We start from the raw sequence: 25,678 nt of genomic DNA on the forward strand, positions 1-25,678 counted from the left end.
TTTTCTAGTTCCCCTTTTGACATGGATAAATGACCGGATAATATTGCCTACTAGATATTCAGGTCTGCTTGGGGAAGAGAGAAGTCTTGCTACTAGATAGTTGCTGCTCTCTCCCTCTTCATGTCCCTTGTAGTTTTCCACGTTAAGAACCTCGGATTTCTTTCTGCTGTGCTATTTCCATGGAAAGTCGTGTTTTGCGTGTTATTTGACAGTGTTTCAGCTGCACAACTTCTGCAGCCTGCACCCTTATTTATTCCACAGTCATTTTTCAACAGCAGCACATGATCTTGTAATTACAAAGCTCAGTTCCCTCTTAGCAGGGCTTCTATGCCTCTTTCGGCTTGTGCAGAATGCAGCAGCACATTGGCTTACTGGACTGAGCAACCATCCTATGATCATATTACATGCATCCTGTATTCCTCTACGCTGGCTGCCAGCAAAGGGGTGGATATATATTAAGCTGGTATTTAACAGGGAGGGATCTGGTTATGTTCAAGGCTTTGAACACCTTCCTGGCTAGTATATGTCCTCTGGCACCAACGTGTTTTTTTGTTTGTTTGTTTGTTTTTTGTTTCTTTTGGCAGAAGGGGGGGGGGGGGGCGTTTCATACCACAGCCTGGCAGGTGATCCCCAGGTTATATAAGTAATTCCTTCTGACAGTCAGCCACCATTCATTTCTTCTAGCTGGTAAGCGTTGTTTAAATCCATCCAGAAGTGTTTTTATATTTGAAATAGGGCTGTCAATTAATCGCAGTTAACTTACACCATTAACTCAAAAAAAGTAATCACGATTAATCGCACTTCTGACAGTAGAACAACAATTGAAGTTTGTTTAATATTTTTGGATTTTTTTCTCCATTTTCAATATTGTTTTCAATTACAACGCAGAATACAAAGTGCACAGTGCTCACTTTATATTATTATTTGTGATTACAAATATATTCACTGTAAAAATGATAAACAAAAGAAATAGTATTTTTCAATTCACCTCATACAAGTACTGAAGAGCAAACTCTTTTTCATGAAAGTGTAACTTAGAAATGCAGATTTTTTTGGTTACATAACTGCACTCAAAAACAAAACAGTGTAAAACTTTAGAGCCTACAGGTCCACTCAGTCCTACTTCTTATTCTGCCAATCACTAAGACAAATAAGTTTGTTTACATAGACAGGAGATACTGCTGCCTGCTTCTTATTTACAATATCACCTGAAAGTGAGAACAGGTGTTCACATGGCACTTTTGTAGCCAGCGTTGCAAGGTATTTACATGCCAGATATGCTAAACATTTTATGCCCCTTCATGCTTTGGCCACCATTCCATAGGACATGCTTCCATGCTCCATGATGCTCGTTAAAAAAATAATGCATCAATTAAATTTGAGACCGAACTCCTTGGGGGAGAATTGTATGTCCCCTGCTCTGTTTTACCCGCATTCTGCCATATATTTCATGTTATAGCAGTCTCGGATGATGACCCAGCACATGTTCGTTTTAAGAACACTGTCACAGCAGATTTGACAAAATGCAAAGGTACCGATGTGAGAGTTCTAAAAATAGCTACAGCACTTGACCCTAGGTTTAAGAATCTGAAGTGCTGTCCAAAATCTGAGAGGGACGAGGGGTGGAGCATGCTTTCTGAAGTCTTAAAAGAGCAACACTCTGATGCGGAAACTACAGAACCCAAACCACCAAAAAAGAAAATCAACCTTCTGTTGGTGACATCTGACTTAGATGATGAAAATGAACATGTGTCAGTCAGTACTGCTTTGGATCGTTATCAAGCAGAGCCCCGTCATCAGCATGGAAGCATGTCCTCTGGAATGGTGGTTGAAGCATGAAGGGACATATGAATCTTTAGCGCATCTGGCACATAAATATCTTGCAACGCCAGCTAGAACAGTGCTATGCGAACGTCTGTTCTCACTTTCAGGTGACATTGTAAACAAGAAGCAGTCAGCATTAACTCCTGCAAATTGTAACCAACCTTGTTTGTCTGAGTGATTGCCTGACCAAGAATTAGGACGGAGTGGACTTGTAGGCTCCAAAGCAGGAGTGGCCAACCTGAGCCTGAGAAGGAGCCAGAATTTACCAATGTACATTGCCAAATTGTAATACATCAGCAGCTCCCCCACCCTGCGCCCAGCGCCTCCCACCCACCAACAGCCCCACCAATCAGCGCCTCATGCTCCCTCCCTATACCTCCCGATCAGCTGTTTCATGGCGTGCAGGAGGCTGTGGGAGGGAGGGGAGGAGTGAAGGAGGGGGGAGCACTGTAGGCTCAGGAGACGGGGCAGGAAGGGGTGGAGTGGAGGCAGGGCCTGTGGCAAAGCCAGGGGTTGAGCAATGAGCACCCCCCCAGCACATTGGAAAGTTGGCGCCTGTAGCTCCAGCCCCAGAGTTGGTGCCTATACAAGGAGATGCATATTAATTTCTGAAGAGCCGCATGTGGCTCCAGAGCCACAAGTTGGCCACCCCTGCTCTAAAGTTTTACATTGTTTTATTTTTGAATGCAGGGTTCTGGGTCCAATTTTGTTCAATAGCTTCATCAATGATTTAGATAATGGCATAGAGAGTACACTTATAGTTTGCGGAGGATATCAAGCTGGGAGGGGTTGCAAGTGCTTTGGAGGATAGGATAAAAATTCAAAGTGATCTGGACAAGCTGGAGAAATGGTCTGAAGTAAATAGGATGAAATTCAAAAAGGACAAATGCAAAGAACTCCACTTAGGAAGGACCAGTCAGTTGCACACATACAAAATGGGAAATGACTGCCTAGGAATGAGTACAGCAGAAAGGGATCTAGGGGTCATAGTGGATCACAAGCTAAATATGAGTCAACAGTAGAACACTGTTGCAAAAAGAAAAGGAGTACTTGTGGCACCTTAGAGACTAACCAATTTATTTGAGCATAAGCTTTCGTGAGCTACAGCTCACTTCATCGGATGCTGAGCTGTAGCTCACGAAAGCTTATGCTCAAATAAATTGGTTAGTCTCTAAGATGCCACAAGTACTCCTTTTCTTTTTGTGAATACAGACTAGCACGGCTGTTCCTCTGAAAACTGTTGCAAAAAAAGCAAACATCATTCTGGGATGTATTAGCAGGAGTGTTGTAAGCAAGACACAAGAAGTAATTCTTCCGCTCTACTCTGCACTGATTAGGTCTCAACTGGAATATTGTGTCCAGTTCTGGGTGCCACATTTCAAGAAAGATATGGACAAATTAGAGAAATTCCAGAGAACAGCAACCAAAATGATTAAAGGTCTAGAAAACATTGAAAAAATTACGTTTGTTTAATTTGGAAAAGAGAAGACTGAGAGGGGACGTAACAGTTTTAAAGTACATAAAAGTTTGTTAGAGGGAAGAGGGGGAAAAAATTGTTCTCCTTAACTTCTAAAGATAGGACAAGAAGCAATGGGGCTTAAATTGAAGCAAGGACAGTTTAGGTTGTACATTAGGAAAAACATCCTAACAGTCAGGGTGATTAAGCACTGAATAAATTGCCTAGGGAGGTTGTGGAATCTCCATCATTGGAAATTTTTAAGAACAGGTTAAACAAACACCTGTCAGGGGTGGTCTAGATAATATTTAGTCCTGCCGTGAGTGCAGGGGACTGGAGTAGATGACCTGTCGAGGTCCCTTTCCGTCCTATGTAGAACCAAATCATCTCTGAATCACCTGACAGCATCCTAATTAAGCAATATTTCTATCCCAGCTATACATTGCAGCTAATATAATTTGGCTCTCTGTCCATTAAAACTGGCTAGTTAATTGCTGCAGAAAATCGTGGGGCTGGATTATACACTCCTTATTTCTGAGAAGTCTCATTTTACCCAGTCTTAAGCCATGTGAAGAGCACCTAGATATTATGGAGATGGGCAACTCATAACAGTTTGTAATAATAATGTGAATGACTATCATTAATCTTAGATGTCTAGATCAAGTAGATTTCCAAATAAAATGAGGTACAGTAGGTGTACTTAAAATGTTCCTTACACATCTAGAAATATAGAAAAGGTTTTCATGATATTCCCTATTCTTAAAATGGGGAATATCTCCAGAGCTGGAAGGAACTTTTTAAGTGTGCTCAGGGTATGCTATAGCATGATTTAATTATTATTCATCATTATCTGTCGCCTATTCATTCAGGGCCACAAACATCTTGATTTTTACTGTTGCTTCAAAGAAGGGTAACTTGCAGTCTGAGCCATGGACATTGTGATCCGTGGATTATGAATTTACCACCTGCGTCCATTGAGGCAGATAAACATTAGCAGTGAAAGGGGAGGCTTCTGTCCAGCCAGATATTTTCAATAGCCAGTTATAAGTGCACAGTGTGTGAAAGGAAGTGTGCCTCTTCGTGGTAGCTGTTGAAGGAAGATTTTTATTGGAATATAAAATTGTGCTGTTTAAAATATTATGACAGCGTTTTATGTTTAGATTCATCCTGTCACGGTTGCTTGCTTCAAGGGATTTTCCAGCACAGAGTCCCCTTGCCAATAGCTTTGTTCACCCTCCCACCACCCCAAGGAATTTTAACAGCTGCCAAAGGTCTGGCAGGATTTAGTAAACGGCTGTCCAATTTTTTTTTCCATGTTGGAGTTAGTTTGCAACTTTTAAGGTTTTGAAAAAAGAGAGGAAAAAACCCTGTCTCATTTTGTGTTTAATTTTTTTCAGTGTATTGTAGTTCTCATAAAGTACAATGCAACCTTTTCTCAACTACAGTATAGATCTGTCAATCAACAATAAATTAATAACCTCAAAGGCCATGACTAATCCTAAAGTACATAATATCATCAGGACTAGTCATTTTCCTAAATGTAGCAAGTGCTCTAGGGGATGCTGTGGCAGGTCGGAGAGCAGAATGATAAATATATCTTTATATACATGCTGTATAATTTTGCAAGAAACTCAGCAGCCATCACTGATATTTATGTAAGAACTTCAAAGGATACATTGTGTGGCTGCTAAGAAGAGGGCTCACTGGGAGGGACCATGCGCCAGGTCCTGAGTCATAGGAACACATATCTGCAGAGGGAGATGGGGCAGAGAGACTGTCCTCAATGCCATGCACTAGACTAGAGGATGAATGGAGGTGGGGAGGCCATCTTCTGGTGGATATGGGGGAGGTTCATTAAGGAAAGGAGAGGGAAGAAGAGGTGGAAGACTATGCAGTAGGGGAGGGAAACAGGAGCCAAGTTTTACTCATCTTTGGTCTGTAAGGATAATTTAACTTTGTCCTTACCTGTAAAGGTGTTAGGAACCCGTTTACAAAATTACAGACTCCATTATATGGACTAAGGCCTGGATATCTTTTGGATTTTTTCAGAAATGTTAAGTAGATATATCCCCTAGAGATACATTTACAGATGGGAATATATATGAAATTAATAAAGCCATCACCACATTCTCTCTCCACAAGTGTAAGGTTCATTCATGAATATCGAGAACCTGCTCCAATAAATTTTGACATTAACTTAAATAAGAACAGGATCAGGCCTAAGGGTCTTTAACATAAAGGTTACCATGAGTGTGGGTTTATCAGTTACACTGATGACCTTGTGTACGCAGGGAAGAGTGACTTTGTGTTTTGGCACTAGTTGAATATGCACATGCTGTAGGGCAAATAGCGGGGATTAGTGACGGATATATAAGGTTATGCTCATAATGCTAGCTATTGATCCATCAACCTTGCATTGTGGATGTTTGCCAAAGTATTCTAAGTACTTAGGAAAGTCGAGGGCTGTAAACTAAATGCTGACACATACATGATTTAAATCAACTTCAACATCTGAAAAAGTAAGATAGTAGTTTTGGATTTTGTCAGAAGACTGAAACAAAGTGCTCCATTACAAAGCACACTCAGCAATGCTGACTGATGTCACAGTTCATGTTTTACACAAGATTTGGCTAGAGCATATAATTTGGCTAGAGTTACTTCGTTTTCATGCTATGTAAAGAAAGGCTCATTTGAATACAAGATTTCATTTGTAATCTGGTTTGACTAATCTTGTTAACTAATTCTAATGAATACTTTGATATTAACTTGGTTAATTAATTTTGCCGCTATACTATGTAGATGCAGATTTCCAGGGCCAGATTGTGATTGGCTCGAACACAGAGATGAATAGGAAGGGGAAGCAAGCAAGGAGGCTCCTACCCCATTACCCATCACATCACACTCACAGTTCTTGTGTTCAGGGGATTGCAGGAGCTGTCCCCTTCATAATTCTGCCAGGGGTGCATATTGCCACAACGATGTGGAGAAAAAGGTGGGGCAATGCCCTCTACCCCCACCCCTGCCAGTAGACAGTCAAACTAGGGGAATATGGTGCAGACACTGTTAGGGTGTAGCCGCAAATGTGGTCCCAGAACTCATCATAGAGTGATGCAGCTTCCCAGGACTGTGCCCATTGGCGTGGTTAAAACCTTAAAATTAGCCATACAGCCATTGTTTAAATAGTGCTGTGGCCTGATTCCACAACCTTTCCTCACGTGAGTAATCTTTATTTGTGCAAATAGTCCCGTTAGAGTCAATGGGAGGCAGGGTTACTAGAGTGACTAAGCATTGTAGGATTAGGCCCTCTTGTGCAGTCTATTTGTAGCTGACTGGTGGCAAGAGCAATCGTTACTAGAAAAAGAACCATATTCACAGCAAATTAATCTGATAGCTCATATCCCTGTGTATATTGTAACTTGAATTTTTCCTGCAAGAGTTTTGCTCAAATTGAAAACTCTTGGTTAAATTATATTTGCTAGTTCAAAGTGTTTTCTTAAGGCTATAGTATATATTTATCTTTCTGTAGTTTTCCATATCAACTTGCTGTAGATTTACAATCTAATAAAAATCATACTTGTTCAAAACTAAATACAGCAAAACTAGCGTTAGCTGGCAGTCCAAGAAACCAGCAATGTCAGTGGCCTAGCAGAAGTAGGCATTTACTAAAGGTCAAACAAAAGTGTACTTGAATCCTTGACTTTAAAGGGACTTTAAATTGGTCCCTTGAGAAACAGAATTGCATGTTAAAGGTTGTATTTAAGTGGAGGTTTCAGTGTAATGTAGCCATGCACAAGAAAAACCTCGTTTTTCAGAAATCAGTTATAAAGTTATGATTTCATTCTGCAGTTGGATTTCTTATTATAACTTGATCAGTGTAATAATATAGGCGATCTGGAGGGATTTAAAATCTGCAGGCAGTAATCTGAAATTACAACTGTGCAGGTGTGCTTTTTATAAAGGTGTTAATTGACTAGGCTAGATCAAAACATAAAGCAGGGGTCAGGTGCAGCTTTCTTAGTAAACACAGAGCATACAAATCCTGAGCTCTGTAATCTGCAGCCTTTCAAGATATTACCTCACCCACCTTGTTTTTTTCTGCAGTCATTTAAGAATTGGTCTGTATTACATATCTGTCACGTTTCTGAGTTTCAGTGTGGATTTATAACTTACCCAGAGACTGTTCAGAGTTGTGAACCATTTCCAAATAAAAAGCTTCTTTTTTTTTTTTTTTTATTATTGCAACTTCTGGATTGATTTTCTGCCACCTGAACAAATGTAGTATTCCTTTTCCTTCCCTTTGTGCTAACCTGGGGCTGCTTAGAATGAGCTTATTAAAGGAATATAAAGGGGAATTTTGAGCCCTTTTGAGTAGTTTACAGTGCTGTTCCATAAAAATAAGAACTGGTAGCAGAATGCAAGATTATTGGCAAAATTGTATGAAAAGTTCAACTTGCTGCAGCATGGACAGTGTAAAAATAAGTGAGCTTCCCGTGAGTCTATGCTGGCTTCTTTGTGGTGTTGAATCTGCCTGATTTATAAAAGCAATGTTTATAAGACTTCGAGCTCATTTATTTGTAATCTATTTCATCTTCCTTAAAGGAGAAAAGTAGGAGGCAGCTATTGGAATTCTTTGTTCATCAGAGTGTCAGTGTTCTGTATTGCTAAGGTTTGTGGGCCACATTTCCAAGAGGGCCCAGCACCAGTAGCTCCCACTAGGCTGAATTTTCACAAGAGCTCAGCTCCTGGCAACTGTACATTTCTGAAAATCCAGCTACTTACTCAAGTGCCTAAACAGGAGCTAGGCTTGTCTAAAAACCCAGTCGCAACTGAGAGTGCTGAGCACTTCTGAAAATCTGCCATTTTCCTCTACCTTTAGTAATGCAAATTCATGCATTTAGTCTCATTGCCCTATCAAAAGACAATTCAACATGATTTGTTTTTCCTAATTGACTGGTTGTAGGTAGAGCTCTGCTCTGTCGTTTCATGAACTCATCCACACTTGAATAACTGTCTGCTTGGATTAATTTGTACCATGAAGGGGCAATATTATTACCAAGGAAAAATCCACTTTACTCTGAAACTCTAATAGGTTACAAGAAAGGCACTTTGCCAGATTCATGTTTGTTTAGTCATTGGCAAATGTCTCTCTGTGTAATGAGAATCTTTACAGGAATGCAAATGTTTACAACAGATCCTGGAAAAAGAACAACTCATTACTACTTCTGATTTTAATTATCCTATGCCTTGTTAATTTTTAAGCCATCACTGGACAAGTTTATGTTTTAAATTAAAAGTTTCATGTTGGCATTATTGTGTTATTCTTTAGGGACATTCCAGCTATATTACACACCTTGACTGGTCCCCGGACAACAAGTATATAATGTCAAACTCAGGAGACTATGAAATACTATACTGTAAGTATGAAATTAAATTATATGTACTGGACAGAAATTTGCCTTAGCAATCATAATACATGGAAGAATGTATGTGGTCAGGGCTGTCTGTGCAAAATGCTTTCTGACAAAGGAACTAATTTGAACTTTTGTAACCTGATATTATTCAGAGCTGTGTATTACCTAATGGCACTTCCAAATATAGTTTACTTCTCTACAAGGTCATAAATCAGGATAACAACTTAGAATTTACAGAACAAGTGGCACTAGGTTGTGATGATGCTCCAAAAGGTTTTGCACTTCGAAAATAGTATGTATACGTTGTCTATTTTGTATCAACAGTGTGATCTATTGAAGTGTGTAAGATTTGAAAGAGAAAAGCTTGAACCAATAACAGTATTTATTTAGCTGTATAGTAATAGTGTTGGCATACCTTCTGCTTTTCTAAATGTATGTGTTTATTTAACTAGTAGATGTATCTAACAACTATGCAGTATCACACCTAAAGCAAGGTGAGCTTGTCAGAGCATAGACATTTTAATCTATTTTAAAAAATAGATTTTCCCACCTATTCTGTTTGGAGGAAGTCATCAGTTTGGAATTGATGGGTTGTGGCTCCTCTTTCTTTACAAGCATGAAGAACCATCCCTCAGATATGAAAAATGTCTGCACCTTCACAGGTCTATTCCACCGATTACAACTCAGCTGTGAGCTGAGAGTTCTGTATCTGAATCTGCCCAAAGTTTCTGTGACTGTAATTATCTGTGCAATGACGTGAAGGGCTACAATCCATCAATGCCAAACTGCTGAACTGAAAGACAGAATCATTCCCTTTCTGGTTACAAGGTGAAAGGGGATTGAGACTCCCATGGCAAATGGTTCCTCACTACCCAGAATCATGATTTTTAAAGTAAACTTCCTGAGTGAGTGACTGACTGCTAATTCTAGCAAGTATGGGGTCTGGCAGCATGGGGTCTGAGATGTTGAAACATTTTATAAAGCACTTAATGAGGGAGATAAGAAATAAGGGGTGGGAGTTAGGTCCCAATTCTGATCTTAGGCCAGTGTAAATTAGAAGTAATGGAAGGTGAAATTGAAGTTGTTGGAGATACACAGGTGTAAAACCAGTGTAAATGAGAGAAGAGTCAGGCTCTTGGAATTTGGTGAAGGATCTCTCCCACAATGGAGGAATCTAGTGCTCGCCTTGTCATTGGCTTTCCAGAATGATTCAAAAATGGTTTAAAAAATTGCACTTAATTAGTTTCTCCAACATTCTTAGTGTCTTCAAGGAACAAAATAGGTGGATCTAATTGATATGCCATTACTGTTAATTCACTTCTTTTAAAGGGGACATTCCAAGTGGCTGTAAACTTATCAGGAATCGTTCGGATTGTAAGGATATAGATTGGACGACGTACACTTGTGTGCTAGGGTTTCAAGTGTTTGGTAAGTACCATTTAACTTGCTTTTATCCTTCATTTTGTTTAACCTTTATTATGCTAGATTTTATAATTGGAAATACTTGATTAATGATCATGGTACGGTAATTGGAATGTCAGTACAGAATTGCTTCAGTTACCTCCTGGTAGTATTATTATCAGATACCCCCAACAATTCCCTTATGTCTGACACACCACCCCCAGGAGACTGACCGCAGTGCTGGTCTTGTGATCAGTCTTAAGCAGGATGTAGCTCTCTGAAGGTAGATATTCTCCATAGATAATACATATTCATCTTCCATTTAATATTAAAGGTTTGGGATTTTTTTGTTCTACTCATTGTAGACTCTGGAGTTTGGGCCTTGAGCCATGAACTGTTGTGTTTTGAGAGATGGTACTGGGGATGGGAATGGGGAGGAGAGAAAGTACAGTGAAGATCTGAGGTGTATACTCTGTACTGTGTCGTCCATGACTCAGGAGGGTGGCTACACCATTTGAGGACTACAATCAAAGAAAAGAAATGTGCCCTATGTCTGCAAAGGAGGAGTGCTTTAAAAAATGAAGCAGATTTTTTAAAACAAATCTCCAAAAATTTAAAGAACGGACAGTGTTATGTATGATTTTTATGCCAAAACTCAGGGCTGTGGCTGAATAGTTCAAGTTATTTTCTGCAAAATGGCATTCTGTCTGTCCTAAGTGAGAGCCCTTCTGAGAAGTGTTGAGAGATATTGTTCAACCTGCCAGTGTTGTGAACCAAATCATGTGAGCAGGGTGCTAAATGTTTCACATTCACCACTAGCACAAGAGATCTGCCTCTGGTGTTCACACTTATATGAAACATAAAAAGTAGGTAGAAGCAAGTCAGTAAATTCTTGGGAATGAGAGAAAAGAGCGTGCAAAGCTTTTCTTCTTGGCTAGTGGGAGTTCGGTTTTCAATGCCAATTTATTTGCTGGAAGGAAGAAAATAGAGATGTTTTTTTCTGAATGTTTACTCTTCATGTAGCCTTTGATGATGACCACATACCCCCTCTGAGAGGATCTCCTTAATACGCAAGTGCTCTAGAAGAGCTACATTTAAGTTGGTGGCTACAGTGATGCTCTTGTACATCAAATAAGCCGGGCACCTGACAGTTTGGTCTTTATAATTGAAGACCTAAAGTCCTTTCTCTTTAGAGGTGGACAGTTGAGATATGCTGGAACATCTCTCTGGTGTAGGTGAACAGATACCTACACTGCTGCTTCTTGGTATTTTGATCAGGATTCTGGCTCCTGTTAGCCTGAAAAATTAAGGTAATGTTATACACGCACATGTTTATCCAATCTCTGTTGATGGCATTCAGAGCAGATGGCTGCTTTCTCCTGAAGCTCTGAGTGTGTAAGACTGGATTGGTTAACGATATTTGTCTGCAACTTTGATTTCCTAACTTTCTTTGCTGTTGTGGAGCAAATACTGAAAGAGTGGAAACTGTACCATGAAGGAATGGGTATTGTTAGTGGCTCACAGGAGATTCATCAGGTAGCAATGAGGAAGTGCAAGGAACCAAGCTTTCAGCATTTTCACAAGAGCATAATGTCCTGGTCAGTGAGCAATGAAATACTTTAAAGGAGGAAGACGGACTGAATCAGGCCTTTACCCCCTGTTACGTTATGATTGGATCTGAGGCACTCCTTTGACATTTTTTTTCCACTTTACATTTTGAGTTAATGAAAGACGCCATCTTGCAAGCACTAAAACTACAGCAGCACTACATTTAGCAGCATAGCAGATACAATATGGGCAGCAGCTGTATCCGATTCCCTGCTCTTTCTCAGAGGTGCCCTTCTTCGGGATATAAAGGGACAATGTCTGGAGACGCAAGAGGAATTCTGTTTCCATGCTCAATCAGTCATTCGCTGTACTGGTGGCATTGCATGCAAGAAAGTCAGTTGTGGTTGTACAGTATCTGTATGATTTGAACACCTATTCACTCGATTTGGATTTAGAGCACCAGCTCCTTCTACTTAGCAGCCATCAGATAGGAGCTAGTGATGACCTGGGCCAAATTCAGTTGAGATGACATGCAGATGAACAGCTCTGTATCTCATTACCAGTACCCTATGCCATCCAGGCCCTTTCTTTCTCTTGTGTATTTTAAACTGCATTTCAGTTGCTGGCAATTCTGGTCAGAGTTTCTGGTTTTATCTCCATTCCATCCAGATTATTATGCACTTTTACTATTATGTACTAAAGTTTTATTAAACTTAACAGCTCTCAGATTCTTCAGAGTTCTAAGGGGTCTTGGGTTCACAATGGAAAGTGAAATCTGAGTGATACTTCTGAATGAAATATCCACCAGTGACTCACTCGTGTGTTTAAAAATAAAGTGAGCACAGCAAATAGCGTGACATCAGTTATTCTGCCAAAAATCATTTGTCATCTTCAAGGTGTAATTGCAAACTTAAAAGTTCCAGGCCCATCATGTTTTAATTTTCTACTGTTGGGCATTCCTGGCCCTTAAAAACATCCAGGACCAATGGCTTAGTCTCAAATTAAAGCATCATCACCCAGCATGAGACATGAGTTCTATTCCTCGTTCAGCCACTGACTTGCTGTGATGCTGGGCAAGTCACTTCACCTCTCAGGGCATGTTTCCCGTACCTTCCTTTGACTTTTCTCTGTTCAGATTGTAAGCTTTTTTAGCCATGGACTGTCTCGTGTCTGTTACAGTGACAGCACAAAAGGACAATATCTTATAGGGACTACTTATTCTGTCAATACAAAATAATAGTAATAATATAAACATCGCTATTTTTAAAAGTTTTTAAACATTTGATACTTCCTTTTTTTTTTACACTGTCAGCCACGTTGATGGGTTACTCTCATCATACTTCCCTGAAACCTTGAAAGGAAAAATCCTACCAGTTTGTTAAAACAGATTATCTTTTTGTTTAAGACTGCTGATATCAAACTGGTGTATACAATAGAGCCCTCACTTTCATTATAAATTAAGAAGGGGGACATAGTATAGCTCTCTGGTCAACATCTGTCTAGAATGGCATCTGTAATTTCAGGAAGCAGATAACATTGTAGAGTTGTTGCTTAAGAAAATTCTTTATTTAGGCTCCTAAATATAAACTTCAAAGAAATGTCTGCAGCAGAGTTTTGAGTGTACTCTAAAGTTAATTTATTAGCCCCACCTGCTGGTTATACTATATTAATAGATTAAGAAGGTATTTTAAGATCAATCGATTTAGTTCTAGCTGCTTGAAAATTCTTGAGATATTTATTTATGAGACAGACGTCATCATTACTGTTGAGACATTCAAAATATTGCCTAACAATTTCCTTAGCAATTCATGTTGTTCATTTTGGTAACTTATCTGCAGTAACGTTCGCTTGCGTCAAATATCCTCTAATACTGGCCAGGCTCCCTCCTTTTCCTTAAAGAGTGAAGAATTAGGCATACCTTTAGTTGTCCCATGGTTTCTAATCTTCTAGATAAAATTTCCTGACCCGGTGAAAAGTGTCACAAACAACCTTCATATAAACTAGTGAAAGAGGTGTTGTTTTTTATAACAATTTCAGATGTGAACAAGTTGTTTACTTTAAGAAAATTTGCAGTGTTGAAAATATAATGCTGTACAACTTTCAGGCTGGCACTCAACCTACAGTTTACTCGGAGTTCCCTGATGTTTCTGTCTTGGTGATACAAAGAAATGGCGGAAGTATTTTTAATGCCTAAATCAGTGGTCTCCAACCTTTTTACGCACAAGATCACTTCTTGAATTTAAGTGCAACCCAGAATCTACCCCTCTCCTTCCTCGAGGCCCCACCCCACTCACTCCATCCCCCCCTCCCTCCGTCACTGGCTCTCCTCCACCCTCACTCACTGTACCCAGGCTGGGGCAGGGAGTTGGGGTTCGGGAGGGGGTGCGGGCTCTGGGCTGGGGCTGAGGGGTTCGGAGTGTGGGGTCAGGCTCCGGGCTAAGCCTGAGGCAGGGGGTTGGGGTGCAGGAGAGGGTGAGGGGTGCAAGCTCTGGGAGGGAGTTTTGGTACAGGAGGGGGCTCCAGGCTGGGGCAGAGTGTTGGGGTGCAGGAGGGGGTAAGCGGTGCTAGCTCCAGGAGGGAGGTCGGGGCTGGGGCAGAGTTTCAGGATGCAGGAAGGGGGTTTGGGGTGCAGGAAGGGGTATGGGGTGCTGTCTCTGGGAGGGGGGCTTCAGGGCTGGGGGTTGGGTGCGGGAGGGGTGCAGGCTGCCCCCAGGCGGCACTTACCTCGGGCAGCTCCCGGTCAGTGGCGCAGTGGGGCTAAGGCAAGCTCCCTGCCTGCCCCGGCCCCATGCTGCTCCCGGAAGTGGCCAGCACGCCCATGCGGGGGCGGAGGGGGATGTGACTCCGGGCACTGTTCCTGCCTGCAAGCACTGTCCCCACGGCTCTCATTGGCTGCAGTTCCCTGTTCCTGGCCAATGGAAGCTGCAGGGGTGGTGCTTGCAGGCAGGAGCAGCGTGCAAAGACCCCTGCCCACCCTCTCTCCCCCAGGGCCACAGGGATGTGCTGGCTGCTTCCACAAATGGTATGGAGCCAAGGCAGGCAGGGAGCCTGCCTTCGCCCTGTTGTGCCACCGGACTTTTAGCAGCCGGAGATCGCAATTGACTGTCAGAGGCTCCAGGATCAAGCAGTCGATTGCGATCTACCAGTTGGTGACCACTGGCCTAAACCAATGCTTGTAGCTGTGGGAAGATATGCCTTCCCTGGCTATTTTGATAATTGATATCCTTTGCAATCACAGTGCCTAAAAAATGCAACAAAACAAAAAAGGCTCTTCGTATTTATACAACTCCTAGTCACCCAGCAGGTGGTGGCCGAGTTGTAAAAGTTGGCACCATGGAGAAAAGTATCATATTTTAATTCTTAGTTTACCCTTTTCCCAGCTTTGCTCTTAGATATGCAAGCCCATTTTTGCTGCATGTTGAAGCTCAAGAGCATGTTTTTGTTTTTTCTTAATTCCGTGCTCCTTTTTTGTTCCTTCACGCGACGCTACTTTTCTTCTGTCTAGACAGACCAGTTCTATGCTTTGCACTTACGTGCAATTCACTATGTATTTGTTTTATTTAAGCACTGTTTTCATATACGGCATATGTCCAGGCTGAGTTTCTGTGCAAACTATGCTGATCAGTGGTCTGTTTCAAATCATACTGCCATTAGAAAGAGGGTTCCACTACACAATAATTATTTTGCTCCAAAAAATGGTTTATAAACAAACATTTCAATTAATATAGTGTGCTGCATTTAAGTTTGCTACATACTTCAGAAACTCACATCACTTTTAGAACATGAATACATGTACCAAACAGTGTTCATTTAAGAATTATCTGTTTTGGCAACAAGTTGAATTTTAAGTTAAGCACTTGCGCATCCATATTTGCAGGATTGGGGTCTTGAATAGCAATTTAGCAAGTGAGATAAATTTTCTTGGCATGACAAAATATAAACTTGAGTTCAATATCGTATTCAGTTTCCTAATTTAATTTGATAAATGCATTGTTTGGCATTATTTTTAACCTTATTTTAGGTTTCATGGATTATATTTTTGCTTCAGGATTTTTTTAAAATTTTGTTTTTAAATTACTGTTATTAAATATATCTGTGTGTCTGTATCCTAGGAGTATGGCCTGAAGGATCAGATGGGACGGATATAAATGCTCTTGTCAGATCCCATAATCGAAAGGTGATAGCAGTTGCTGATGATTTCTGTAAGGTCCATCTCTTTCAGTATCCCTGCTCCAAGCCAAAGGTAAGTTTAGACTACTCTGTGGGGTGTATTATAGACAAGGCTGGTAGAAAAGGTTACGGTTGCCTGACACTTCCCTTTATAAGACCCTGTTTTCATTTGCAACTTTGGCAAACTTTAATCATTTGGGGTGAAATTTTCCATGCCAGCTGGTTCAGCTATTTGTAAGATGGGTTCCCACAGCAGGCCCATCCTGTGCCCTGAATGAGACAGGGACCCTGTCAAAATAATAGTATGTAGGAAGAGAGTAACTTATTTATAAAATAATTTTGTTTGCCCTTGGTAGCAAACTAAATTTGTTGCGGGGTGTTTTAAAGTTATCTATTTTTATCTGGCCCTTTCCAGATACAGATTTCATAAGGACATATAGCCAGCCCAAACGTGGAAAAGTCTCCTACAATTTGGAATTTATACAGTTCAGTAATAATACTCAAGAGAAAAGTATATCTTGGGGGGAGGGGAGGCGGGAAATTTAATATAGATTTGTGTAGGTGTATATAAATTATTCTTTGGAATACTCCAGCAGATATTTCTGTAGTGTTTTGATATTAACAAATAACAGGAAAAGATTTTGACAGTTAATTCTTCTCTTCCCCCCCCCCCATTTGTTTCAATAGGCCCCCAGTCACAAATACAGTGCTCACAGCAGTCATGTGACAAATGTCAGCTTTACGCATAACGATGGTCACTTGATTTCAACTGGAGGGAAAGACATGAGTATTATTCAATGGAGACTTGTGGAGAAGATAACTTTGCCACAAAATGACATTGTAGTAGAAATTGGTACAACCAAAGCACCCATCCCTGCAAGTGAAAGTGCGGTAGAGTCCCCTGCACCTCTTTCACAATCATTTGATGAAACGGCACAAAATGAAAGCGTAACCGACAGCTCTCTCACATGTGTGGAGAGCAATTTGGAGCAGACTGTGGAGGCCAATGAAGAGCAAAGTGAGGAGCAAAGTGAAGGGAGCAGTCTGGATCCAGGTGAGCCAAGCTACGAAGAACCATCCAATGAAACAAGTGAGGAGCAAAGTGAATCCACTGTTACTGAAGACCAGCAAGATAATTCACCGGTGTCTTAACACTTCAAACTCAGATGGTCTTTATTTTCCGTTGGTGTGTGTGCTTTCATAAAGGGGAGAGGGTTTAAATAGGGGAGGGTAAATAGCTGAGATTCATGCCCACTCCAGCTGTTGGGTTTCAGTGAGTTTTTTAGTCTGACTTTGTTTCAATATGTGAACTATCCCAAGGGCCCAGCTTGACAGTTTGTCAGGAACTGGTCAACGTTAGTAGTGGGACAAAACCATAGGTTCATTTTTAATTCTGAAATTGCTGTCAGGAAGTGGCATGATGTAAATACTGGAAAAAAGGTTAGTTCTAAGGAAAAGGTGAAATAAACCACCTTAATCATGTGAAAGTGTTTTCTGGAAGTACTAACACCAAACAGAAGCACTGAATAAATACCAGCTGAATAATACTGTGCTGTTTTTCCAGGTGCATAAAAAAAAATCTGAAGAATTAATTTTGTGGAGCTGTTCTTTCTTTTTTTAATGAAAAAAGGAAAAACAAGAATAATGCCATGTTCATGAAACTGCCTTCTTGATATAACACATATGCAATTTTCTAACACTACTAAGTCCTAATGGAGTGTGGACATGTTTGCATTCTGTCTGCCCTAGGTGCTGCTCGTTCTAATGCAAATCATATCAAGGAACAATTTTTATTGATCCTTGTGTATAGACCTATTTAATCATAGAACTTAACGAAACATCTGTTTGTTTATGAATTATTGATGACCTAAAAGTTGATTACAATGTAAGAGGCAATTGTGTTTTCAAAGAATTACTCGCTTTGATATTTTGAAACTTAAGAATCTTTATATGGACCTTGATGTGAACAGAAGAGAATGCATGACAAGAAAACAAAAGTCTAATGGTTCTAGGGTTAAACATAGGCTTCAAGCAGAAATCGTTTCCTTATGTCTAGGAGAAATATAAATATAGTTAAATTGGTGCTTGGGATTAGTATAGTAAGATGTTACTTTTTTTTCCTGTTATGTGGTGACTTTAAGAATCAATAAACTGCAAATGTTTTTTTACTGGCTCCTTTAGCAGTCATGATAATATCACAATAATTTAGATAATGTTGCGTATTTTGAGATTTCCTCTTTGGTGATTTTTCTTTCGCCGAGTTGCTGTAAGCCATGCAGCTCTTATGTGGCTATACCTGGCCAGTTACAGGATATCATGGCATTTGTTATGCATTTGGAAAGTAAATTTTTTTTTTACAAAACTTGTCAGACAGCTACATTTGTTTCTTAAGTACATAAGTTTCCTACATTAAAAAGAAAAAATAGATTTACTGACAAGTATGCATTTCCTATGTACTTGTTTATATTTTGATTACATAGAATTTTTTTTAACTTGCTGCATTGTGCTGATATGTTAGGTTTTAGTTAGAAAGTCTTGTTTAGAAACTTTGGATGAGTTCATAAGTCTTAAGTGTGCGAGCGTTTACGTGATTGTGCCATTCCAAAGTGCATCAAAACTGTCATTCCCTTTCTAGTATCTTCTCAGGAGTAATGCTACAGATCAGGTATTTAGTCATCATTTGGTAAGATCAGAAAACTCAAATGGACTCCCAAAGGATATTTAGAAAATATATTTTTTTATATATATATATGTATATGTATATGTGTATATATATATATATATATATATATATATATATATAAATATATAAAATATCCTCTTGTTTACAACAGTTCCAGAAAACCTCAAAATAATTCTCTTCAAATGAAGGGATATGTGGATTCCAAGCAACCCAACTGTTTAAACTGTGCTCTGTACGTAGTATTTTATTGGAGAGCTCTAGTGTGTCTGACTTACAGTTTTGCCCAATAATAGTGACAGAAGATAAAGATCAGCTCATCAAATTATATGGTTTCAAATGAGGAATATGCTGTAAGGTGAGAAAATAATTCTAATAAAGAAAAAAGGGTTTATCAAAGCCAGTGAGGCACAGAGCTCTCTCTATCATTTTTATGAACTCCACATAAGCAACACATGTCATTTGGAAACATCTATCACTTAGGGGTTGCCATGTAAAGTGAGAGTTATAGTTGTGATATTCTTGTGTTGTAGTTCAAAAGACTCTACTAATATGCAAAAAGCCTTACAGCTTTCAATTGCTGGCAACTACTGTTTAACCGATAATTAAATCTGTGATAATGGATGGAAATGGGTGGGATTATGTCACTGTAGATGTTTTAGACAAATAATTGTGAATGAAATATGATTCAGAGTGTTTCATGTGAAGATGTTTGAGCCATTTCTATCAATCATGCATTCCTGTCTCATGGCAGAAAATTTTGAAGATTAAAAAAACAATAAAATCATCAAAATAATACATTGCCTTTATGTCTTTCAATATAAGTGCTGATTCCTTTCTATATATAAAATGCCAGTTTTCATCAGATCCCTAGTAATGTGTTTATCAGATTATTTTTTTCTTTCTTTCTTTAATATCTTCTTGTCTCTGACTAATGCTTTTACTGGTAAACCTCTTCCTGGCTAATAAAGGATACCTATTCACCAGGAGACTCAGGAAATACTCATACTACTCCAGATTACATTCATGTGAGTGGACTTACATGTCTGCTCATTGCTTTGGAAATGTACCCCTCAGTGGTTGGGGTTTAGACACATACAGTGTCTCCATTCCATTGATGGACTAATAGGTTGGCAAGACCACAATATATTCGTTGATTAAGGAGATCACAATACTGGGTAGAATATTGTTGTGCTTTACTGGACTTTACACAGACTTTATGCCCTGATATTTTTTATTGAGTCCCTCTCAGGAAATTTAGAATCTGTCCTACTGAAAGATACATGAAGGTTACAGTTGTATTTTGGATATAATGTAGTAAGTATGCAATCATGCTTTCACTTCGCTAATGTCATCATCTTGGGTCAATATGGGGGAGCTGGTAGGGACCCCTATATATTTAGGTTGCCTTAACACTTGCTGCCATTAAAGATTCTTGTGATTTTTTTGTTGTTGTTGTTAAAGAATCTGTAACATCTTCATTGCTTGCTGCAGGCGTTTGAAAATTCAGGAGAGGGAAGAGAAGGGCCTTTGTCCCATGAAATTCCATTCAAGTTTGACTGAGATAGCAACTGCAGGCCAATCTCCCACCAACCACCCTCACTGCAGACACACCACTTGGCACCAGCTGCCCATTCGGGATAGCAGCTTTCTGATAATGCCAGCTAATGTGCTTAGTCCTGTAGCTCAAGTGTTAGATGTCTGTTCTGGGGCTGAAGGCTCATGGTTCACACTCTGCTGATGGTTCACAATGGAGGGGCACGGAGGATTAGTTGCACTTAATTTTTTTTTTTAATGTAGGGAACTGTATTTTTAAAAGCTACATTAAAAACATTATTTAGGGTCAAGTCCTTGAAAGTTAGGAGATGCCAGGTTTATGGATGCCTGTGCAACCTTAATTTGGCTCCTTTGTTCTTATATATTATGGTATATCTTTTAAATAGGTGATCACAGAACCCTTGCCTTATTCAGGATAGACACAGAAGGGAAGCAAATTAAGGTGGTACTGACATTTCTTAACTTTTTGAGTACTTGACTTTACAACCTAAACAATGTTATTCTAACAGTCTTTGTATATAATATATATTAAGATCCAGCATTGTATTTTCACTGGTTCCCACAATAGAATGCACACATTCTAGTCTCAATTTAGAAAATTAGGGCAAAATTCAATCTTCATGTTAGGCTGATGTAACCCACTATTCGCTGTATTTTGTGTCTTGCTCTGTGCCCAATCCCCAGGTAAAGAGTTTTTAACTGTTGGAGATCCCTGGTTCAAGTGTCAGCCAAGATGATGGTGTCATAAGTGAAGGTTAGTCTGGGATTTGAACTGCTGTGGGACTCAAATGCTTGGTATGAGCTTCCTCAGGGGAAGTATGTAACTCACTGGTCAGTGTGTGCTACCTGTCTCCCTTGTGCCCAAGCCATGGAGGATGTGAATGTGTTACCTCTGTCAGCCAGTGTCTGCTATGCTTTCAGTTCTGGACATCCCCAGTTCAATCCCTCGTGTCTGCCAAGATGGCTACTGTCACACGAGGTTAGAAAGTTTCCCTTCTATTTCCAAATATATATTTTTTGTGAAGAAACATAAACTAGTAAGTGTTACAGTGTAAGCAGCTTTGGTGATTCAATAGGTGGCACTCTTCTTCAAGTCAGCACTGAACCAATGGTCGTGCTGAGGGAATCTCTTGTGCTGGAGAGTGTCTTCCAACCTGAGATATAAGGCTTGGGCTCTGCACATCATAAAATATCCAATGACCCCTCTCAGAATAATGGAGTTGCCAATCCTGGTGTCCTGACTAAATTCCAACTAGATATATATAACTCTGTCATGTGTGTGGGGAGGGGGTCCCCATTAGCACCATATCTGAGCAGCTCAAAAACTCTCATGTTTTTATCCTCACAACACCTCTGTGAGATAGAAAAATACGGTCCTCCTCATTTGAGAGATGGGAAACAACGCGGAGAGACTAAGTACAGTAACTTGCATAGGTCACACAGGGTTATTACAATCTGCCTACCAAAATTTGCAAGTAAATAGAGTAGGTGAAGTTCTGTCTCTCTGGAAGTCACTCAGTGTCTTGCCATTGACTTCAGTCATCTTCACTGACTCTCCTAAACTGCTATTCAAAGTTGCTATACATCGTTGACACACTTCACCCCAGTGGTTCATGAAGAGATCTTTATGTAACTATTACAGGGCTGAATTAACATCGGGGTCTACACATGGAAGTTACTATTTGTGTGTATTTTACCTGTGTAATAATTACCTATGGTCTATGGTTTCAGAGTAACAGCCGTGTTAGTCTGTATTCGCAAAAAGAAAAGGAGTACTTGTGGCACCTTAGAGACTAACCAATTTATTTGAGCATAAGCTTTCGTCAGCTACTGTAGCTCACGAAAGCTTATGCTCAAATAAATTGGTTAGTCTCTAAGGTGCCACAAGTACTCCTTTTCTTTTTATGGTCTATGGATGGTTTTTGGTAAACTTTCTGTGTAATGCAAGTATGTGTCTTAATACTGGAAACTTAGGCAGCTTGTTTGTAGCTAAGTTGTAGTTCCAACTAAGTACCAGGTAAAGCTCTTGAGCTTAGCCCATGATCATCCTAGTGGCCATGCTGGGGTGAACAGGACCAAAGACCATTTGGGGAGGTCCTTCCTCAGGGAGGGAATGGGCAAGGATGTTTCTACCTATGTCTGGTCTTGTGAGGTGTGCCAAAGAGTGGGAAAACCCCAAGACCAAGTCAAAGCCCCTCTCCAGCCACTCCCCATAATTGAGGTTCCATTTCAGCGAGTAGCTGTGGATATGCTGGGTTCTTTCCTGAAAAAGACACCCAGAGGAAAGCAGTACATACTGATTTTCATGGATTTTGCCACCCGATGGCCGGAAGCAGTAGCTCTAAGTAACACCTGGGCTAAAAGTGTGTGCCAGGCATTAACAATCATTTTTGCCAGGGTACGTTGGCCCTCCGACATCCTTACGGATTTGGTAACTAATTTCCTGGCAGGGACCATGAAAAGCCTGTGGGAAGCTCATAGGGTGAACCACTTGGTTGCCACCCCTAACCACCATCAACAAATGGCCTGGTGGAGAATTTTAATGGAACTTTGGGGGCCATGATACGTAAATTCATAAATGAGCACTCCAACGATTGGGACCTCGTGTTGCAGCAGTTGCTCTTTGCCTCCAGGGCTATCCCACATTCCAGTTTAGGGTTTTCACCATTTGAGCTTGTGTATGGCCGCAAAGTTAAGGGGCCATTACAATTGGTGAAGCAGCAATGGGAGGGGTTTACGCCTTCTCCAGGAACTAACATTCTGGACTTTGTAAACAACCTACAAAACACCCTACAAACCTCTTTAGCCCTTGCTAGAGAAAACCTGAAAGATGCTCAGGAAGAGCAAAAGGCCTAGTATGATAAACATGCCAGAGAACATTCCTTTAAAGTAGGGGACCAGGTCATGGTCTTGAAGGCGCTCCAGGCCCATAAAATGGAAGTGTCATGGGAAGGGCCATTTTCGGTCCAGGAGTGCCTGGGAACTGTTAACTATCTCCTAGCATCCCCAACCCTAAAGCCTAAGGTGTACCATATTAATTCTCAAAAGCCATTTTATTCCATAGAATTAAATGTTTGTCAGTTTACAGCCCAGGGAGGAGATGACGCTGAGTGGCCTGAAGGTGTCTACTACAAAGGAAAAAGTGACAGTGGCGTGGAAGAGGTGAACCTCTCAATGACCCTCGGACGTATGCAGCACCAGCAGATCAAGGAGCTGTGCACTAGCTTTGCGCCGATGTTCTCAGCCACCCCAGGACGAACTGAACGGGCATACTACTCCATTGACACAGGTAATGCTCACCCAATTAAAGTCCAACCGTACCGGGTGTCTCCTCAAGCCAAAACTGCTATAGAATGGGAGATCCAGGACATGCTACAAATGGGTGTAAGCTGCACCTCTAACAATGCATAGGCATCTCCAGTGGTTCTAGTTCCCAAACCAGATGGGGAGATACGCTTTTGCATGGACTACCGTAAGCTAAATGCTGTAACTCGCCCAGACAAATATCCAATGCCACACACAGATGAGTTATTGGAGAAACTGGGATGTGCCCACTTCATCTCTAACTTGGACTTAACCAAGGGGTACTGGCAAGTACCGCTGGATGAATCCGCCAAGGAAAGGTCAGCCTTCATCACCCATGTAGGGCTGTATGAACTTAATGTGCTCCCTTTCGGGCTGCGAAATGCACCCGCCACTTTCCAAAAACTTGTAGATAGTCTCCTAGTAGGATTGGGAGAATCTGCAGTTGCCTACCCTGATGATGTGGCCATATTTTCTGATTCATGGGCAGAACACCTGGAGCATCTGCAAAAAGTCTTCGAGCGCATAAGGGAGGCAGGGCTAACTGTTAAGGCTAAGAAGTGTCAAATAGGCCTAAACAAAGTGACTTACCTTGTACACCAGATGGGTCAAGGAACTATCAACCCCCTACAGGTTGCTATCCAAAAGTGGACTGTCCCAAAGTCAAAGAAACAGGTCCAATCTGTCTTAGGCTTGGCCGGATATTACAGGCGATTTGTACCGCAATACAGCCAAATCGCCACCCCACTGACACACCTAACCAAAAAAAAAAAACAGCCAAATGCAGTTCAGTGGACTGAAGAGTGTCAGAAGGCCTTTAACCATCTTAAAGCAACACTCATGTCTGACCCTGTGCTAAGGGCCACAGACTTTGATAAATCGTTCCTAGTAACCACAGATGCATCCAAGCGTGATGTGAGACCAGTTTTAATGCAGGAAGGACCGGATCAAGAATTCCATCCTGTCGTGTTTCTCAGCAAGAAACTGTCTGAGAGGAAAAGTCACTGGTCAATCAGCGAAAAGGAATGTTCCGCCATTGTCTAGGCTCTGGAAAAGCTACGCCTATACGTTTGGGGACGGCGTTTCCACCTGCAAACAGACCATGCTGCGATGAAGTGGCTTCATACTGTCAAGGACAATAACAAAAAAAGTCTTTGGAGTTTAGCTCTCCAAGATTTTGATTTTGAAATAAAAACAAATTTCAGGAGCTTCTAACAAAGTGACTGATGTACTCTCCCATGAAAGTTTCCCAGAATCAACTGGTAAAAATCGTCCTTGAAATGTGGAAAATATTGTTAGTTTTTATATAATCAGTAGTATATCTAGAGGTGCATGTGTCTTATTAACTCTGTTTTCTCCAAGAGCTTCAGGAAGACATCACAGCCAGTGTGGTACAGGCTGTCCAGCACTATCTGTGATTTGGAAGGGGTGTGTCATAACCATATAGCTAAGGGTAGCCTAGAATTCCTCCTTACCTGTAAGGGATTAAGAAGCTCAAATAACCTGGTTGGCACCTGACCAAAAGGACCAATGGGGAAAGAAGATACTTTCAGATCTTGGGGGCGGGGGGAAGGCTTTGTTTTATGTGTTCTCTTGGGAAGCAGAGAAGCATCAGGCCAGAAAACTCCCTCTCCATCCTAAAAGTCTCTCATATTACAAAAATTGGAAGTAAAAGCTAGGCAAGGCGTGTTAGATTATCTTTTGTTCTGCTTGTGAATTTTTCCTTTGTTGGAGGGAGGTTTATTCCTGTTTTTTGTAACTTTGAAACTAAGCCTAGAGGAAGTTCTGCTGTGTTTTTGAATCTTTTGTTACCCTGTAAAGTTATTTTCCATCCTGATTTTACAGCGGTGATTTTTACCTTTTTTTAAATTAAAATCCTTCTTTTAAGAACCTGACTGATTTCTCTACTGTCCTAAGACCCAGCGGCTTGGGTCTGTGATCACTTTGTAACCAATTGGTTAGGATATTATTCTCAAGCCTCCCCAGGAAAGGGGGTGTAAGGGCTTGGGGGGATATTTGGGGGGAATAGGAACTCCAAGTGGTCCTTTCCCTGATTCTTCGTTAAATCACTTGGTGGTGGCAGCGTACCCGCCAAGGGCAAAGAATTTGTGCCTTGGGGAAGTTTTAACCTAAGCTGGTAGAAATAAGCTTAGGGGGTCTTTCATGTGAGTCCCCACATCTGTACCCTAGAGTTCAGAGTGGGGAGGGAACCCTACAGCCCATACAAAGCTTCTCTCTCTTGCTGGGGTGCAGGTGCCATGCTGACTTCTCAAAGTTCATTGACCCTGTTACAAGAGGCAGGAGGGCTTCCTGCTGTTCTTCCCTTCT

General features: G+C 40.7%; 1 protein-coding gene across 6 annotated transcripts in view; it reads left to right on the plus strand.

Annotated features, from left to right (window-relative positions):
* The window catches only part of EML4 (EMAP like 4), a 248,182-nt gene extending 230,201 nt beyond the window's left edge, over nucleotides 1-17,981 (plus strand). For all 6 annotated transcript variants that reach the window (XM_074949340.1, XM_074949341.1, XM_074949339.1 and 3 more), the window contains 4 exons: nucleotides 8,607-8,694; nucleotides 10,021-10,119; nucleotides 15,753-15,883; nucleotides 16,498-17,981. In XM_074949340.1, the coding sequence (XP_074805441.1) occupies nucleotides 8,607-8,694; nucleotides 10,021-10,119; nucleotides 15,753-15,883; nucleotides 16,498-16,962 (783 nt within the window). In that variant the 3' untranslated portion in view covers nucleotides 16,963-17,981. The remainder of the gene's footprint in view (nucleotides 1-8,606; nucleotides 8,695-10,020; nucleotides 10,120-15,752; nucleotides 15,884-16,497) is intronic.
* Nucleotides 17,982-25,678: the final 7,697 nt, after the last annotated feature.

Source organism: Natator depressus, chromosome 3, assembly GCF_965152275.1.
Source record: "Natator depressus isolate rNatDep1 chromosome 3, rNatDep2.hap1, whole genome shotgun sequence".
Taxonomy (NCBI): Eukaryota; Metazoa; Chordata; order Testudines; family Cheloniidae; genus Natator; species Natator depressus.